Source organism: Varroa jacobsoni, unplaced genomic scaffold, assembly GCF_002532875.2.
Source record: "Varroa jacobsoni isolate VJ856 unplaced genomic scaffold, vjacob_1.0 scaffold_1143, whole genome shotgun sequence".
NCBI classification, from domain to species: domain Eukaryota; kingdom Metazoa; phylum Arthropoda; class Arachnida; order Mesostigmata; family Varroidae; genus Varroa; species Varroa jacobsoni.
Window position 1 is genome coordinate 140,750 of NW_019214045.1, and position 19,474 is coordinate 160,223.

The 19,474-nt window shown below is 38.8% G+C and overlaps 1 protein-coding gene across 2 annotated transcripts; it reads right to left on the bottom strand.

The window, feature by feature from the left end:
* Positions 1-8,346: 8,346 nt before the first annotated feature.
* Cap-D2 (CAP-D2 condensin subunit) lies at positions 8,347-19,298 on the bottom strand. 2 transcript variants are annotated; one of them, XM_022845037.2, is made up of 14 exons: positions 19,204-19,298; positions 18,096-18,313; positions 16,454-17,282; positions 15,682-16,114; positions 14,778-15,265; positions 13,928-14,386; positions 13,568-13,728; positions 12,971-13,205; positions 11,974-12,555; positions 11,443-11,810; positions 10,791-10,974; positions 10,440-10,632; positions 9,866-10,020; positions 8,347-8,700 (listed from the first exon to the last, which is right to left on the bottom strand). In XM_022845037.2, exons 2-14 carry the CDS (start codon positions 18,275-18,277, stop codon positions 8,641-8,643), a joined length of 4,329 nt encoding a protein of 1,442 aa, XP_022700772.1. In that variant the 5' UTR covers positions 18,278-18,313; positions 19,204-19,298; the 3' UTR covers positions 8,347-8,640. The 2 variants fall into 2 exon arrangements, with proteins under 2 accessions (XP_022700772.1, XP_022700771.1); XM_022845036.2 differs by lacking the exon at positions 19,204-19,298 and having other exon boundaries at positions 18,096-18,364.
* Positions 19,299-19,474: the final 176 nt, after the last annotated feature.

Consider the following 19,474-nt stretch of genomic DNA (forward strand, 5'->3'; position numbering starts at 1 on the left):
GATGCCTATACCCATTGGCAATTCCCGGCTCCTAGCAAACTATACCAGATATGATGGTGACGGGTTACATCACAAAGCCATGATGGCCCGCGGTCCCATTTATGTGAATTGTGGGATGATGGCCTTCGATGACTAGTAAGTGGCAGATAAATCGAAATTAAAACCAGAGGAAATGAGAAATGTCCGTAATAATTATTCACACGTGTGCGTTGATCCCTAGATATCCCAGTCAATCACAGAGCTGAAATGACACTTTTGCTTTTTTTAGCAGAAACGAGAAAGTTTTATATGAAAGCTAAATGTCTGCGTGTCTGTGTTAACGCTTGTCTGATATGCATGCAGTTTTAGCAGACTGACGTCATACTGTTTGCCTAATCATCTATGTACTGTCAAGCTGATAATCAGCTAGAAGGACAATCACTACGCACAAAAATTATGCAGTAGGCTTCAACGGAATTATCTGTAATAAGATGTGTATGTAATCGATGGCAGGATTTGTAGTAGAAGTCGGACGGGCGGTAGAGTCAAAGTAGACCCAGGCATTGAAATGTATTTTCTCCCTTAATGATCTTTTAGCAGATACTGGCGATAAGGCTTCGATCCATATTTTTTGATGGTTTTTTAGCCAGTATCGTATAGATTAAATTCATCGAATCAAATGACTATAGCGAACATCCGCTACGGATCGCGCGTTAACGCTAAGTGTTGCCCAATATCGAAGAACATTGTTGTACTTCGTTTGTCGCATACTCGCCAGCATTTTTAGGATTCGATTGCCCCAGAGTACATTTCATGCTAATAAACAAGTCCAGTAGCTTTGTCGGTGAAAATGGGCATTAAATAGCAAGCGCATTACAAAATTGTTACAAAAATACCGAGAATGCAGAAATTAAGTGAAAAATGGGTCACCCGTAGTTTGATCCCAAATCAATTGGAAACACGAGTAGACGAGACATCAATCTGTACCCTCAGCCAGAAAAGAACTAGGTGAGATAATGGTTATTGCCCTTAAGAGAAACCGAGTTCGATAGTAATCTTGAAAAGGCTTGGACGTTAGGTGATACCTGCATTGCACATCACGGCCATCTGCTACTATGAGATATTCATTGAAAATGAAACAATGAATGTAGCCGTTATTTCGAGTTCTTTAAGAGACTCATGGACTGTGGCACGGCAATCAAAAGCAACGACAATGCCAGCCGTTATCACAATGCCTCAGTTACCTGGATGAAGCAAATGGATATCCAAGGCTGGCCTCAACCCACTTATTCTGCCAATCTAAGCCCATGAAATTCCGCACTTTCCAAGCCCTAAAAAGGGCGATTAATGGACAAGCATATCCCACTAACAATTTATCCCGAGCAGCCCATAAGTAGAGGAAATAGATATGACAAAAAGAACGGCAGGTATATGGCTGTCCTGAATCTGCCATAACACTGGGACAAATATGTAAAAAGTTTAACAAGTAAGTCTAATTACACACATAATAACATATATTAAAAAATCCTTATTCTAGCCTAACAAGTTCAAAAGTTATCCAATTTCGAAGTCCGGTAGATTTGCTTGTAGCCGCCTGATATATTGTCAAATATTTATGGAAACAATTATAAACAAAAAATTCAAAGTATCATTTTTAGTCTCCTAAGACCCCATTATTAATGGATCTAAGGCAGCGATATCCTCAGGATCAAAATTTGTTGTACCGACCAAACTGACATTACGATAAATGATAACGAAGATGTTAAACTGCCAAAGAAATAGGTCCCATAGAATTTTGATCATACAATATGATGATAGCGTCGCGGAAGAACTATGTTGAATTGGGGTGAAGAAAAAACACGAATTCAGTGTTTCTCTGGTTTCGCATTAATAATCTCCCCTTTCGCACCGAGCGACGATATCTAATTTTGAGAATCGGTCTTGTATACCAATTACCTCGCAGAGCATGCTGTGAATAAAGTTCGCTTATAACAGATTCTAGCAACTCTTAATGACTACGTCACAGAAGTCGGCCTTGAAATAAACAAGGTTTAGAAATAATGAAAGCATTTCACACGAAAATCGTATAAAACGGGAACACTGTTCCACAATCCGCCAACACCCGACATAGTAAGAGGACCACCTGGGAATAGAGCAGGTTTAACAACGTCTAAGCCGCTGGACCTCTATTGTAAAGTATATGTCTGATCGAAAGATTTCTGAACCGAACTCTGGAAAATTGGAAATAACTTCTCGTATGCACTGGGAGATCTTATTAAGAAATTGGACATCTAGGGATAGTGATAAAAGGGTGGGCAGCTGTATTCATTCCAACATCCACCCCGAAATGAAAGTCTGCTTTTCGAACATCATGGAAGCAGCCAGGGCTTGCAAGCAGATTGCACAGAAGAAAAATAGTCATGTACGCCTCCCTTGCTTGCCTGTCTATACCTATTGAAGCGCTTGAAAGCAACTGTGGATTTTTTTGTACATGCGACTCCAGAAAACACTCTCTTTTCAGATCATCAGGAGGAAATTGAAGGATGTAATTCTGTGGAAAATCTTGCCGTGAGGGTATCAAAAGGTCTATGTACACATACCACCTGCCCCAGAGGCTCATTCTGAAAGAAGGATTACTTCATATACTCCTAGCACTTGAAAAGGATGCGACGGATGATCTGCTATGGAATGATATGACGTCCCGATTTAACAACCTTTAAAGAGAAGCGATGACCCAGATGGGCGAAATTACCATTTGAACTAAATAGAAATTGAAGGAAGATGCCATGGCCTTCCTAAGGGCTTTGGTCTAGCTCGTCTGCCGAAGCCATATATGCCAGCTCATAATGGCCCTGTGATTGGGTAAGTTTTCGGAGTTGCCTCTTAATAAACCTCTCGGTTGCGGCTGCATTCTTCTATATTATCAGTATGGAGGATGAAGGCCACCTACGAAAGTTAGTAGAAATTGCCGTTATTAAATTGCAACTGCAGATGTTTTGCAAGCAATAAAGTTCCTGAATAGTCGGAGCCTGATGTGAGCAAAGTAGGGGTTATTCTAAAACGCGGGCTGATGGGTCTTCTTTCGCTGATATACTGAATATATGATTCAGCGAAACGTGAATTCTAATAAGGACAATATTCAAATCGAGCCACAAAATGGCGTATGAGGATTTTGATCAAGAAAGGCTGACAAAAAGGATAAGAAGGCTTCCTGAAGGTGTTGGGTATCCAATGGGTCAGGTTAAACTGGAAAAGACTGATCTGAAAAATTTATCAGTCTAGTCGGGAGAATGGCTGTAAAGGTCACCAGTTATTTTTATGCTCTTTTGGGGGTCCGGATGGCTTACATTTTGAACATGCCGATTAGAGTTACCACGGATAAAACGTTTATTGTAACGAGGTTTTTAACTAAGACTGCTGCTAAAAGGAAGCTCGGAGCTTCGCTGCCAAAAATGTCATCAAATAGGTCTTGTGATTGCAGAATGCATAAACTAACTTGTTGAAGAGACAGGAATATGGCAAGAAATCGTACGAAAAGCTCTTTCTATTGAAACTGTAATAAAAAGAAACTCGCGGTCAGCACCACGGACTGCCCGAAAGATTAAGACAGCATTCAGACAAACATGCGCTGAGTGCGGACTTCGCCCTAAAGCAAATCCTTGAACCTCTGATCTATCTTTTAGCACCACAAAAAACACTAGATAGCTAAACGTCGACAATTTTTAGGCAGAGTTCAACTCAAGAGGTCAAAATACTCGAAAGTACAAACAATGCAAGTAGCGCCATTTCGCACATCGAGGCTGAAAGAGACCTGAAAGATGCGAAGGGCACTCCATGCCATGGAGCAAAGCGATTCATGCCCTTCGCCAAGAAATAGCAAACCGGAGAAGGATGAAGCGGTTACCACCTAGAGAGTCGAATAAGTCACTTGTTCATGGACATTTGATTACGGACAGGGATCAGGATGTTTGCAGCAGGAATGTTGCTAGTAATGAGACGAAAAGCAAAAAAGACAGGGGTTGCGCAGCGGTGAGATTCAAAGGTACATGTGTCCCTAATAGCAATGTTACTGCAACTTAAGCGGACCTGGAAAGTGAACCCTTTTGAAGCCCATATAAAGTCAATGAAAGAAGCAAATTAAGTAACGGTACTTACCGTTGAAAAATTTACCACAGCCTTATCATAAAAAGCCCGGCCCGCACAGCTAGGGAACGTACGTAATAGGCAAACGGGTGATTACTGAGGCCTTGTAAACGCTAAATGCATCATCGATTACTCCCTTTTAATAAGTATCCGAGGCCTTATCGATTGATCTCATGATATGGTCCACCCGAAGCACAAGTTTATGATCTGGGTTGCGAACGACTTCGAAATGAATCGTATGACAGCATACAGATAGCGTCGGCAAACGTATCATTTCAACTAAAGGCTTGAGATGTTAAAAAAAGAGTCATCGTTAACATAGCCTGGCGCGGAAAATTATAAGACACGACTATTTTACAGCGTCTAGTGGAAGTGTATATATGTTTCATTGTAAGAAAAAAGATCCGGAATAGCTTAAAAACTGGTGAAATGCAAAAACAGGGCGCAAATGCAGCAGAATTAGGAAGTAACTACGGTCAATCGGAATTTCTGGCTGTCCGCAAGAATTCGATAAGACGTCTAGTAACTACAAACAACGCAAGAGTGACGCTTAAAAAAGATTTCTAAAAGCAAAAGGAGTTGCCGGAAGAAACACCTACTAGAAGCTAAGGAGGGTCTTTGGGAACATCCATAAAATATAATGAAGCTTAAGGCAGAGGAAGCAGAGCCACGTTAATGGATGACATAAAAGCCATGTATGGGTTTTTCTCATTCGTTTGAGCTTTAGTTTCGTACTATAGGGAAAGCACACGGAGAGAAAGAGCTCATAGGTCACTAGTAGCACACGTTTAGAAATAGAACAGGTCCTTAGGCCTGACAGTACCCTTACAGTCAATAGATTCGCTTAGCTTGCAAAACGGGCCATACAGATTCTGAGTAGTGGAACCGTCCCGGAGGTATCGAAACAGAAATACTTCTCACTTGCGTTGGAAATGGGTCACACTAGCCCATCTTCCTGCCGGAGATACTGGCAAAAGGGTTTATGGCTATTTGAGGAGCTAAATTACGTATCTTTGCTGTAAAAAGCATTTTCAGAGAACTGGAAGTGTTTCTCTAAATTTTGTAAATTGTTCCCTAAACTGAATCTCTATTTCTTTTAAATTAAAAAAAAAAATAGAGAATTACTTCCACTAAAAATGTTTTCATCTGATTGATGCTTGATTAAAAGCCCTTAACAAGTTCACGATGAGTCCATCGTTATAGCGAAGCACATCCCATATTTACTGTAAATTACTGGAGAAGATGGTAGAAGTTGGTACCTTATTCTTCTTAACTTCTAGGTTGACTGGTGCTTAGAACATTCACAGTGTTATCAATCACCATAGAAGTACCATCTCCCTACCCATATTGCGATAAAGGACTACATAGAATAACTATGTGGTGTACTTAAAAATTAGCATTTATAAGGAAAGCATTATAAAGTACAGGATATTGTGGCACCACCATGGTCACGTGACTGGAAAGTACGGCTGTTTAGTAAAAGAAAGAAATACGTTTCTGAGCTATAGCTAATCTAAAAAATATGGGTAGTATAAAATCGAATGTCACGTAGTGCCAACAGGGTTTTATTAAGGATGTTTGTCTTGTCTCGTGAGAGTGTGAAAAGTCTACAAAAAGTTGCATTATTATCTGAAATTATTTTTTTAATAGGCCTTGCTGAAAAAAACACTGAATGTCTTCATCCTGCTCTGACTGTCGCCGCAAAATCATTTGGAGATCACCGCGCGCTTCTTCCTGGCCTTACACAGTGAATACTCGTGTAGAGGAGGCAATTTATGAACACAAAATCTTGTTGTTTTAGATTGGTTTATAGGTTAGGTTACTTGAGTCTTGCAGTCCAAAGCCAGAAGACAAGTAAAATGCGGATGATTTTTGTATTCGGCGGAGTGATAAACGCATCTTTGCAAAATAGCAGGTACTTAATTCCAGCAGTTCTAGCTATTCGTTAAATACGATAACATAGAAATAAAAATCTGATGAACTATACTACATAGTGATGATGTTCGCACTATAATAGCGAATTAAAGAAGAACAGTAAGGTAATACAAGCGAAGTTTTGCAATTATTTTCTTGTTCCTTATTATGGGAGTTGGCAAGCGTTCTAAGCCATAAGAGTTATAAATACAACCAAAGCCTGATATGCAACAAGCTACAACATTTAATATTGAACCTATACCTTCGATAAATTGTCACCGTCCTAGTCCTACATCCTATAGATGAACCACGTTGCCGGAAATTACATACCATTATTTAACATATATATATAGTAATGTTGGCAACGCAACCATTTATTTCAAAGAGCAAATTCTGTCTACTGCGTTCAAATGAGAAGCCGAAAGACATTTTCTTGATTGAAAGCTTGCAACGGTAAATTAGAATGAATAAGACTGGAAGTGTATAGAGGACCTGTGAAATTGCTTCATACAATTTTCCGGCGCTTTATCGCCGCAGAGGGTCAAACGAGCAGCTGGCTTCTTAATACGGTGGGCGTGAAATCTTCAACTCCCTCTATCAAGTACCTACTTTGTATCAGGTACTTAATACCATTATAGCTAGTTTTAATGCTAAAATTACTGTCAATCACAAATTACGTATATCTTCAAGCTTGGTAAATAGAGACGCTGTCAGTACACGATGGCGGTGACACTAGTTATACTGCTGCTATTTTAGGATGGATGATAATATGCTTTACCTGTATGTAAATATTTCGACGTTGGAGTTACTCACGCACATGAGTCACGTGCGATTCGCGGCATCAGCTTTTATCTAGAATGCTATAGTTACTCATAGGGTTCGTTTAATTTTATGCTTTCGTTCAGTAAAAGAATGAGTCAATACATGTTAAACATTGTTTTTTTTTGGCTCGGTTCGGTTATTTTTATGATGAAGATTGCTATTTTAGCAAAGAAGCAGTTATTTAAAATTGTTTTTAATAGTGGTTGCGTAGCACGTTCGGATACCTCACGCTTTGTTATTGTTATGAAAACTTTTTTTTTGCCAAAAAGAACGCATTTTAAAGGTCCTACCTTCAGGTGGCTAAGCAGTTAAGTAATATGAGTTTGGTGAAGGGATAGTTTTTTGTTGACTGAATAAAATAGCGTTGTCATTAGCATTTAAGGTCGCGAGAAGCCCTTGTCAACTGAGTTATACCATCTATGCATTTGGCTTGGCCCTTGAAAATTATGCATTAGTCACCTGTGAAGCTTATACAAGTGGTTCACGGCCAATAACGAGTACAAAAGGGCTAGCTAAACATTGAGGCGTGTAAAAAAAAAAAACAGAAAAATCAGATTAATTTCGAAAAGCGGAAAAATATGCGATGTCGGAGTCATGAGAAGCTCAGTAATCCGGTCCAAATAAACTAATAGTTCTACAACATATGGATCGGTGAAGCTGATATTGCTTTATTACAGAACAGTATTTATACCGCAGTTATGTATGATTGCGTTCATGATCTTAGCGTCCGTGCGTCGTGATCTTTTCAACACTACTTTTCAGGTGTTTCTTGAGTTCCGAAAAGAGCTCACGGAGTGCTGCAAAGGAGTTACGGTTATAAAGGCATCAAGTTTTTTTTACAAAAAACGCAATGATGCATGAGGCGGTGCGTTATTGTGGTGAAGACTCCATGATTTTTTTTAGAGTTCAGCCCTATCATAGCAGACAGCATCTTATCTTATTATGTCTTATAATCTCGCAGTAATACATCTCAGTGATAGTATAACTGTTTAACATGAGCTTATAGTGCACGACCCTTTATGCTCGAAAAACATGCCGAGAAGAAGCTTGATTTTGGACTTGGATTTTGCATTCTTAGAAGATAGGCCGTTTTTCTTTGACCCTACGTTATGTACCCCCTACGATTAGCTGTGGAAAATTCAGGTTCTCCTACAGTATGTTTAACTTCTCCCAAGCAGTTTTCTTTTTTAACTTGCCCGTAAAAGATGCCTAATTGAGGTTGTGTAAGGGTCCTTTTCAAATTCAGTCGAACAGCTAAATCAACTATTCGACAAAATGTTCTGGATCTCATTTCAAAACCACACGAAGTGGATAGCGATTAACTATTTTGTGATATGGGTCTAAGGAAATAGATTTTTGCTAAAAGGTTAAAAATAGTTTTCCATGCTTCTCTAAATCATAAAGGCACAGTACTACATTTATACATATACTGAGAATATTTCTATATTACGTTATCTGTACAAGAGAAATTTAGTTATTTCACATATATAATTGTTAAAATAACTTTATTTGAGTGCTAGGAAATTAATTGTACAATTTCGTGTCTCTCAAATACTATTTTATCAGTTTGCATATCCATTACGTGTACAAACAAATTTTCACGCCACCGCGATAATTGTTGCGTATCTATGGCTAAGTTTATCATATTTAAACCGAAGAAAAATATGAGCTTCACAATGTAAGCTCTTGTCTTTTTTTCTGTAGCCAGGCTAATGATTTTAAGCAGCCCGGTCACTGATCTGCAGAATAAGCACCTTCTAATTAGGCGAATCCAAGTAATCGCTACCTTCGGGTCCTTTTCGATGTGTGGGTACTAACGGGCATTCCTTCGGCGTTTAAACGCTGAAACCATAGCAGTCATAAGACACAACATTAAGAAATTAAACTTAGCTATCCATTTTCGCACGCGAATTATGAGCGTTCCACATCAGGGATCGAGCAGACATTTCTTTAATTAAACAAAGTAATCTTCACCTACTAAACCTAGAAGTTATGTTTTTGAAAGGAGGGCAGGTTGAATGTAATTTTTACACATGTATGATATACGTAATCCTTTGTAATCTCCGTACAATCAGTTGCACTGTCAGCAACAGATCATTCATTGATAGTTTTTACATCCCTGCGTTTAAATTAAAATTAAAGTGGTTATGTCGACTTCACTTTTTATACAAGAAACAAACAATTTTTTTAATGTAACACCATTTTTGGAATGCTCCAGAAGGCTTTTTATTCGAAATGATATTGCTTGTTATTGTTTGGAGAAATGAAAAGCAGACGAAAGCTAATCTTCCTACTAAACCAACTATAACGGCAACTCTGCATAGTTACGAGCCATTATATTGAAACTTACCACGACCGTAAGTGATTATTACCGTAACATTGGCCTTGCAGAATAATAAACTCATTATTATCGTTAGGCACATAAGGGAAAGATATTAACAATAATTACTTCGGGAGATAATATATGCAAATAATGGTTATTGAGGTGCGTTTGCTAGTCTATAATGATAACATCAGCACACCAATTAATAGCAATCCGATGGCCGTGGATACTCTAAAGTCTCTTGTGATTTTTTACTTGTTAACGCAGTTCACCTACGCGTGTTTTCCACAATAGATAGTATATATAAGCACACCCTTGATGCAACACGTTATGGTATCTAATTGGGTCAATTTGTCGATACTCTGGCCCTTTCCCACGCATAAATCATAGATAGACGTATTTATCATAAAGAAAAAAACTTGTCGTAAAGTCAGATCAATTCATTTTTCGTAGTTTAGAATAGTACTGCGTTACGAAAACCTGTAGAAAACTTGAGAAATCATTTAGTCGGTATCAAAAGTGAATTGGACGTACTCGCACAGACAGCGATAAACCCTGAACTGAGATTTAAAGGCATAAACTGTGTCAATTAGATGAATGCGCATGTATAAATAAGCGCAAGTAGCTGTTATCAAAGATTCGCGTACATAATGATACTGAATAATTTACAGAAGGGCAACAAACCTTGAGCTGTCGACTCGATCGTTTCTCCACCATAATTTCAACGTCTGAAACTTGCTGCTCCTCTTCGGAATCACTGTCCATTAGGTTAGCAACTTTCTTCCACCGCCCCGGCGTTTCGGGCGCCTTCCCTGGTGTTTTTGCAGCTGTTCGACGACCTGAAATTTACTTTCCTTTTTAAAATTCTCTATTACTCTGTCAAACTTTAATGAATCCTTAATATTTAAAATCCACCGTAGCCCGCGCGGAACATCCGCAAGTAACATCCGCGATTAGGTATGTATGTTTTTCTACACTGATTAACCGAAAACATTGGTGCAATTCATTGAAGGATGTTTTTCATAATAATATATCTCTATTGAATGAATAGTAAGAAGCTTCTTGCCAATTTGTTAGAGTTAATTCGTTCTCTTTCGTTTGATATAACATGTCACTTGAGAATCCTCGCAAGTGGCCGTCTGTGTGCTATGGCTTTTCTTTACTAAAGTTGCTTTACACATCTACTGCTGTACTGTGCTTATCCCTTTGGGGTTTAATTGTCAATGCTTTAACGGGATTGCTTCTATAGTGCACTTGCCTCTCGTGGATGTGATGCTGCCCGCTTTGTGACCTTGGCTGGACATCGTTATTCTCTGCGACGTGGTGCGAAAAGTTTGCGATGAAGTTTCACTTTCAGTGACTCCATCCTTACTCTCGGCATTGCTCTCCTTACCTTCATCGGACGTACTTCGCGCCTCGTCGAGACAATTTTCGAACTCTGTCACCACCAGCTGTATGTTATAGCAAACATAATTTTAGTGAATAAAAGCGACATTACAGTGCAATTATTGGTTGAAAGAGGTATTCTTTGAGCCAACTATACATATAAATCTATATAATATTGATAGCAGTGCACCTTCGATCTAAGGTCCTGTACGGCAAAACCTACCTTGAGTTCGCTTTTGGCACCTTTGGCCGTTTGAATGCAGATGCTCACGAAAGCATCATAAATGTCGTTGTCGATGAGCTTGTCCGCATAGCAGGACACATTATCGATCAATTTGCGAAGACTACGCTCCGTATAAGGAATCTGCTTAAGACAGAAGGCCAAGTTTCGGCACTGCATGTCCGTTCTGTGCGATTCAGTACAATTATTTAAAGTCAATGACCGTTAAACTAATTGCCCTCGACAACCACAAGTCACTCTATTAAAATTTTCTCCTTTCAAAAATGGCGCAATGCAAACTAACATATGTAAACAAAAGGTTTCCAAATGCTGTTTATCCCCCTAAGCTCGTCATGCTCGGCGATGGTAACAATTTATTATAACCCGATATCACTTAGAAAGGCATAATAACGAAATCGAATCAATCTAAGCTTTTGCTTCCTCGCTTTGATATAGCTAAATTATTTTACAATGTTACTAAGAAATTCAACATCCTGCAGCGCAAAGCAGAAAACAATGTATTCGTAAAATGTTTTCAAAAAAAAGAATTCGCATCTAATCTGAACTTCACTTTTGACAACGTATGCCACTGTCAGGTTTTATATATTAAGTTGTTAAAACGTTTCTATATTTAGAAGATCTTCCCGATACGTACGTTGATGAACGGAATCGACCACAAAGTTTCTCAACAAAATTTTCCAGTTTCTTATCCTTGCTGAGCTGCTTAAAAAGAAAGCTAGCTATTTTATTGAAATCGCTTTGTTCCACGCCGAACTGCTGATCAGACAATCGTGAGATAATGTCGGGTAGGACATTATAAAGCGAATTGTTTTTCATGGCCAGCTGTTGAAATAACGATTCAGTCATACGCACAATGTCCGCATGCGGATCTAGTAAGCAGCAAGCCACATCGCTAATCGTACCCTTCACTTTAATTTGATCGTGCATGATCAAATCTGATAAAATCAGAATGCATTTTCGGCGTACATTGAAGGAGCGTTCGCGCTTCAGGATCTCGTACACCTATTTAGAGAGACAGGCACAAAATAAAAAATTTCAGGATGAGCCTTAATTTATAGCAGCAAATGAGATAAGCCAGGTAATTCAAGTTGATTTATACGAAAGCGTAATTCGCTAACATGAATATCTTCTACAGAATAAGAAAAACAGCTAAGAATGCATCTACCTTTGTTGTCCAGGGATCAAAAGAGTTCGGGAACGACTTGCAAAGATCAGGAATATAGGTGACAATGCATTGACGTTGCAGTTCATCGGGCGATCTCTCGAGAATGGTGAAGATAAGAGATATGTAATTATCATATACTAGATTACTAAGTAGCATAAGACTGATTAGCGATACTGTCGCCTGTTGCTGCAGTCGTGAACACGGGAACTCCTTATGGTGTTTAAGAATGTTAACAATAAATGGAAGAAAGGCACCTAAGAAATGCTCTTCAGCCATAATTTCGTTCTCCATCAGCGAAATGACCAGTTCAGCATCGGTCTCATCTGCAACGGCTCCAACCAGAACGCTTTGGTCTGCATCATCCACGAGCACCGATGCGTTTGCTGAGGCATTACGTCGAGACTCGGATAAACTTTTACGGCCCTTCCCTCGGCTAGTAGCTTCTCTTCCGCTTCGGCCCTTTTTTGTTTCCTTCTTTTTACCATCCTGTAGTTTTCCATAAAAATCGATATCCATGAAAACGTATAGTCGAGCTGCAATAGCTTGGACCATCGACAAAATTCGGGAGCACTGCAGAGAGGACTACAACAAGCGAAACACACGAAAATTATATTTACAGGTATCACGTTAGTTTCTTTAAGTCTTAACAATTGTGCAATGTCTCATTAGCTCAAGCTTTCAGACCGTAATACGAAGTTGAAATTTGTGCGGTCAACTAACATTCCTATTGCTAAGCAACAAAATGTTATTTATTCCAGCACCGTAACTGCTGCAACTCTAGCTCAATAGTAATGGCACCATATTGTACTCATTAGTTGGCTTTCCATAACGTTTTTCTATATGCTGCTGTTGGGTGCTACGAATGATTAGGAATAAGCGTCCTTCTAAAGGACCTGTTTTCTACCATTAATATAACGCTGTTTTAAACAAGATGCTAACTTCCTAGCCAATAACAGCTCGATTGTATATGTTTTCCGTATAAACGAGATCTACATACCGATTTGTCGTTGAAAACAGCGAGAATATTGTTGACAATATTCGACAGAAGTTTGATAGGTTGTTTAGCCGTTTTAAAAATAAGCTCAGTAGCTGCAAAAAAGCTGCTTGGCCATTGTGACCACTGAGAATTTGTCAAATTGGCAACAAAAACCTTCGTAATAATTCCGTAACACTCGTGGTCAATATCCCACCGGACTTCTAACTCGAGGTTGGATAAGGCCATGATACAACATCTGCGAATGACCGAAAAAAAGGTGCAATTTTAAGAGATAAGGCAAAGTTGAAACTCATGACCCAGTAGAACATTATTTCTAATAGAGAATGCATAATACAACATCAATTTTTTGTCCTAGTACAACGTCATACAACAGTCTTTGTTATTATTTAAAGAAAATTTAATAAAATGACACCTCCTCATCGTAATCATTCATTAGATCTTAGAGCTTTCATCATCTTTATGAGACTTGCGGCAATGTAAGGTAATGGAAATTTATTGAAATTATGGTTATATGTGTGAAATAATCTGCTTACTTGCTTGTTGCAAATAGTATTTTAAACAATAATTTATATTCGATATTCGATAAAGTGTACCAACTTAGTAAATGCTGGTTCTGATATGAGCTCCTGTATGGTAGTTAGATTCGCCTGAACAATAGAAGGCTTCTTAAGAGAACACTTGGCGATCAGAAGGAGGGCGGTCACCCTGGTAAACATTTGCTCCGGTCCTAGTTTCTGCATGACGATCTCGAAGAAGACCTGCAACGTCATAGTTGCAATCGATGTTTGTTATATTTCACAAGAAATCTACAACTGAACTCTAGTGATGACATATTCGTTATAATTTCATGTTAATAATTGTTAGCTACTGCAACAACATAAAATAGAATCATATTAGAGCTGCGGCTCTAATTTAACTTACATACATTAGATGCTTTATTTGCAGGCGCTCACTCACCATAACGACATCACTTGGTATTTTTCTCGTGGCAACTAAATCCGCAATTACACGGCCCCATCTTTCCATTTCGTTTGTGTTGCAGTGCATCAGGAGTCCGATGAGCTTTTTAGCGACACTCACGCAGTTTTTTCGGATGTCGCTCGAGTCACATGTCAAATACAGGTTTTCGAAAGCAGCCTCGACAGCTTTCTTCACTGACTCCTCCTTGTGACCGTATAGATGAGCCATATTTGAGATACTGCGCGTGCCTACGGGTATGCCAGCGGTTATTATATGTACGAAGAAGGAAATAGCCGCCAGGATATCAGAGGGTGTCTTCGATTGCAGCATTAGGTTGATTTGTGGCAATGCTGCTGAGTAGACCGTTAGGTAGTGTTTAAGCTGCAATAATGCCACCAACTCTTTCTCGTGCTTCTCCAACTTTGACACCAGAATTTCATGCTCGGTTTGGATTTGCTAAAGTAAATCGCAAGAACGTACAAATGACGAAAATAATTATCTTGCTTAAGAAACACATTATATTTTTGGTGACGTGATCATTTAAAAGAATACTACCAACAGACTTCGTCTCCTAAAGTTAGTAATTGATATTTGTTGTAAGTTATTCTATACGAAAAAGTTTAAAATTTCCCAAAATCCAGCTGATCTCAAATCTCTTGCAAAAACGAGACTCAACCCATTAGGATCCAAGTTACACAGCCAGAAATTTAGCTGTATCGGTCTGACGATGTAATCCAGCCTATTCAAGCTTGTTTATTTGGACTCTGTATATGATTTTCTAATTATGCATGCTATTGTCTCCCTATACTGTGAACGTAACGCATTATGTATGCACGGTTGGCCGTACCTGCTCCGTTAACTCGTGTGAACTGTTCATCTCATCATGCTCATCAAGGTTCTGGTTTTTCTTTGCCTTCTTGGGTGGTTTGCGCAGGTATACTTTCATTGCAACGGTAAACCAATTGATAGTTGTTTTATTTGTCCGAGATTTTCGGTTTTGTTTTCTAGAACTATTATCATCGACCTTTCCATCACTATTTTCTTCCGATTCGTCATTTTCTCTTTCAAAATCCCCTAGCGTATCTTGTGATTGCTTTTCTTCGGTGCGCTCTTCTTTGCCATCATCATTACTCTTTGCACTATCTCTATTTTTTTCTGTATCGTTCTTGGCAAAGAGTGGACATTCCTGGAACCAATAGAAACACCTTTGAACGAGTTGCAGAGCTTCTGTAAATTTTCCGTCATCCAAGAGTTTGGTGACGTTACTCAGCTCCTTTTGAACAGAGCCTTTAGGACGCTCTAGGTCATTCATGTCCTTTGGCATCGGAGGGATATCTGAAAAAGATAGTAGATAAGATAGAAAAAAATAGGTAAGAAAAAAATAGTAAAATTTTAGCAGAATGCATAGAACTTATTCAGAGCTTGATCTAAGTCATACATAAGCTCTTGGAACTGCATTTTGTTAGATACAACGTTTTTGGACATATGATGTCTTATTACGGATGTTGGTTTCCACAATGTTAAGAAGAGTTGGAATAAACGTACTCTTATATATATTTAACTGTTTATTTCAAAATGCATGCATTTACTCAAATAAAACTATATTGCGTAAGACACGCAGACGCTTGTAATGAAACGATCGGATTAATACGCTATGTATATATTTATATATACAGAAAGATGCTGGACACGTCCGTGCATTTAGATAATTAATGCATCATGTTTCTTTCGCGTAATGATTGATGATTTACCATGTTCGCGAAAGTAGGACATCATTTTAGCTGAGACCTCATCCCACTCGTCCATAGTTTTCTGGTCTACTCCAATTTCTTCACGAAGCTCGGCGACAACCGCTTGCTTTTTTTCAATAATATCATCAAGTTTTGCAGGGTCCATTTCGCTTAAAAATGTGTTGTAGTCGACATAGTCCATAAGGAATTGTACAGCCGCTTTGCGGACAGGGGCGGTTATGTCAGAGAGTCGTCGACCCACGAGAGATACAATCTCAGGTTGTCTCGCTATAGGCAGACTATTCGACTGCAATAGCTCGCTCAACAACTTAACAGAACGCACCCGAACGTGCGATGATAAGTCGTTGCTGTGCGACATAATCTCCTCCAGTATCTGATCACGAATTCTTTCTTCTTTTTCCGTTAGGTCCTTTTTTGTTAATACACTTTTTATCTAAATATAAGCACAAAGCGCACTTATTTACTTAATAACAATAATTGTTAACTGCAGTTCTTAAGACTAGGTAAAAAGTGCTAATATTATGCAAGCATTCTGCGACAATGCTTAACGTGAATGGCGGGACTCGAAATTTTTAATTCAGAAAGCGTAAGTTATCATTTTGCATTTTATATCTTTAGAAAATGAATCAACCTTTAACGAACTGACAGGTTGTTGCTCACTTCGAAATTTAGTATTAAGTATAGTTTAACCTAAGAAAATAGCATAAAAACGGGTACGTTGTAAAAATAATTACGTTGGCAGGGAAGGCAAAGGGATTAAAATTTCATTTACCAATTCGCCCATGGCCGACAGCGCAGCGTTTCTTAAAGAAAAGTTCGGTGAATTGAGAAGGGCATCAATGTATGCCAGCAAATTCAGTAGGTGAGCGCCAATGCGCTTGCAAAGCTGAAGAAGGAATTCTGCTGTGTTCTTGATAACCAACGAGTCCCCTGGCGCTGTGTCGGACAGCGCTGTTGATTCTCGCATAAGGTCCGGCAGTAGCGCTACATAAGAATGACGGTTGACGATTTCATCAAAGACTCGCCCAAGGACTGGAACTGCATGTTCTGAGGTTGACAGTAAAGCTGGTATTTGGTACGGGCACAAAGCACCGTGTCCGTAGCGAGTCACAAGCAAGGTGAGCAGTCCCACACAAAGGTCGCTGCTTTCACTATCTCTGCATACAGAGACGTTTCCTAATAATCGGTAGACCATATGAGCCGTTGTATTACCTAGTTGATCTGCCACATTGGCTGAAAGTATATCCTTCAAAGGCGCTTCGAAGATTTGCAGGATTGCCTCAAGGGCAGTGATTCGTTCTGTCTCCCAGTTTGCAAAACGACCAACTCCTTGTGGACCTTTCTTACGCCCCTTCTTCTGTTTCTCTGCCACAGGATCAAATGCTACAGAGCTCTTATTGGTCTCACCGTTTACCGCCTGGATATACTGTCCAAAGAAATACACGACAATGGTAGTTTCAATAGACAGGCACCGCCGTTCCTCTGGACCGGGATGTTCACCTTGGGCAACTTTGCGTAAAGCTGAGTCGAGCTTATTGACATATTTGAAAATTAAACGCCATAGGTCGGTCAGCATGAACTCGCTTAGGTCTGATATGTTTCTGAAAAATGAAGTTGACAGTCCAAAAGAAACATATATGTCCACAAAAACATTACATCGGCCTGTGCTTTATAACTGTTGATTTGTAAATAGGCTGCGAGGACGCTAAGAATACTCGAATAACTTGAGCAAACGAGACCTTTGGCGTTTTCAGTCAGGATTTAACAACTTGTGTAGTCACAAGAAATCTCTAATATAACTCTGTAGAACCCAAAATGTCACAGACGTTTTACCTGGATTACTCGCTGAAAACTTGTAACCATCGATAGCGAAATTTTGTTCTAAACATAGATTGTCGTCTGCAACCGAAGAGACTACTTTCAAAATTGGAAGTATTTTTCCCTTTTTTTCTGTAATTCAATTTCGTTATGCCTATTAATTTTCTGAGGTAATCTTAGTGAGACTTATTATATTATCACAGTAAGACTGATACGTATATGCACTTTTTGTGCAAGGTATGAAGTAGTCCGAACTATTTTAAAAATTGTGACTTAAAAAAGAACAGCTGCCGATTTAAAAATAATGTGATAAAGGTTCTCTAAAATTTAATTATGCCTTTTTAGAGACGATTTTATCTTTTATATTGTATATATGCAAGTAAATCGAACAAACGTGGTTATTGCTTCAAAAATCACTCGAATGCCTGTTTTTTTTTTTATCAAAAGATACCAAATTGTATGATAACGTGCTCAAATCAATTAAAAATCATAGTCTCTTTCAGGTCTCGTCCAGCTCAGATGGAACAAACAACAGAATATTCATAGAATGTACAGAACGTTTTCACAACTTTAGTGAAAGACAAAAGAACACTCACAAAATTGCAGAATAGAAGAGAGGGACGAGTTCCGGAACATCATCGAGTACAACGCCTTTATTCTGCCACTCTTTATAAGCGGTAACAATTTGACGCGAGTCCCAGGCCTGGCGCATCATATATGTCCCCATGTCTGTAGAGGACATGTCCTCTAGCGAGGCCGGTATTGTAAATTCCTTCATGGTTGCTTAGCTTGTTTGCCTCAGTCTTTTTTCCTTCTGTAAGATTTCGCATACACAGAATACAATTGAATATTTCTTATTCATATATGTAACCAGTTCAACGTCTGCTTCGACAAATGGGTAGGAAGCTTTGGGACTGAGGCTATTGTAACCTTTAAAGGTTGGCATATAATGATAATAAAACGCCTCTTTATAGCTTACTTAGAAGTATTGCACTTATTATACAACAATTAAGAATATTATAAAAGTTTCATTAAAAAAATTACACCCGCGAATCGTATCGGAAACTATGTCGGCGCATAGTCAACTAATCATCAAAGCATATTTCCGACTACCGCAGAATTCAAAGGATTACATGTTCGTTAGAATGCATTTCGCGTTATGTACACCTGAATATAATATTTTTTTTTGTTTCTCTAGGATTTGCCATTTTAAGGCACCGGCAGAAAGATCATATGGACCTAGTGAAATAACAGCGAAAATTTTATCATAATATATATAGAACTATATAGTGCTTGTGCATTTGCAGCGGTATTTTCAATAAAATATTAAGATATTCGTCGTGAAGGCCGAAACATTGCCGTTTATTACTGTCTGGACGAATGATGATGAGTTACGATTTGTTGAGAGTTTTTGCTATAAGCCAGTACAGATCCTATACAGGCTTACAGCATAAGTCATTGGTCATCTTTTTTCCATAGATTGCACCGGTGAAATCACTACGTTTAAACAACGCTCAATTCTTTTTGAGTTTAGGTTTGTTAGCAATTTATTTTCCTGTTTGTTGATAAGGTCCGTTAAGTTCAACTTTTTTCGTAAGATCGCTCCTCGCTTATTTCAGTGTTGAGCATTAAAATTGAGTATGAATCAAAAATCTCACTCGTTAGTAAATAAACAGTATTTTGATTTCATCCATTGTCACGTACCTTTTCTATTTTCAGAACAAAATCGGAAGTTGAAACTTCAAAAAAAAAATTAGGGAGGACGGTGACCATAGTATGAGGCCGGTGGCGCCACTACCTAGTGATGCTAATCGCATGTCGGCTGCTGGCGGCTGGGCAAAAGATTAACAGAAAGTCAGGCGTTGCCAAACTTCTTCATACAAGATTTATATTTAGATTAAAGCCAACACTACCTGTTTAGTAAACTGTTGTCCACGACGTACACAACGCGAATTTTAACAGAGGATAAACTGAA

Excerpts from the sequence above, each read along its gene's own strand:
- Cap-D2 (XM_022845037.2), bottom strand. The coding sequence starts at position 18,277 with ATGAAGGAATTTACAATACCGGCCTCGCTAGAGGACATGTCCTCTACA. Across the intron at positions 16,115-16,453 it reads TGTCGGCCATGGGCGAATTG|ATAAAAAGTGTATTAACAAA; the intron begins GTAAATGAAATT and ends GCTTATATTTAG. Across the intron at positions 10,975-11,442 it reads GGTCGATTCCGTTCATCAAC|AACGGACATGCAGTGCCGAA; the intron begins GTACGTATCGGG and ends TGAATCGCACAG.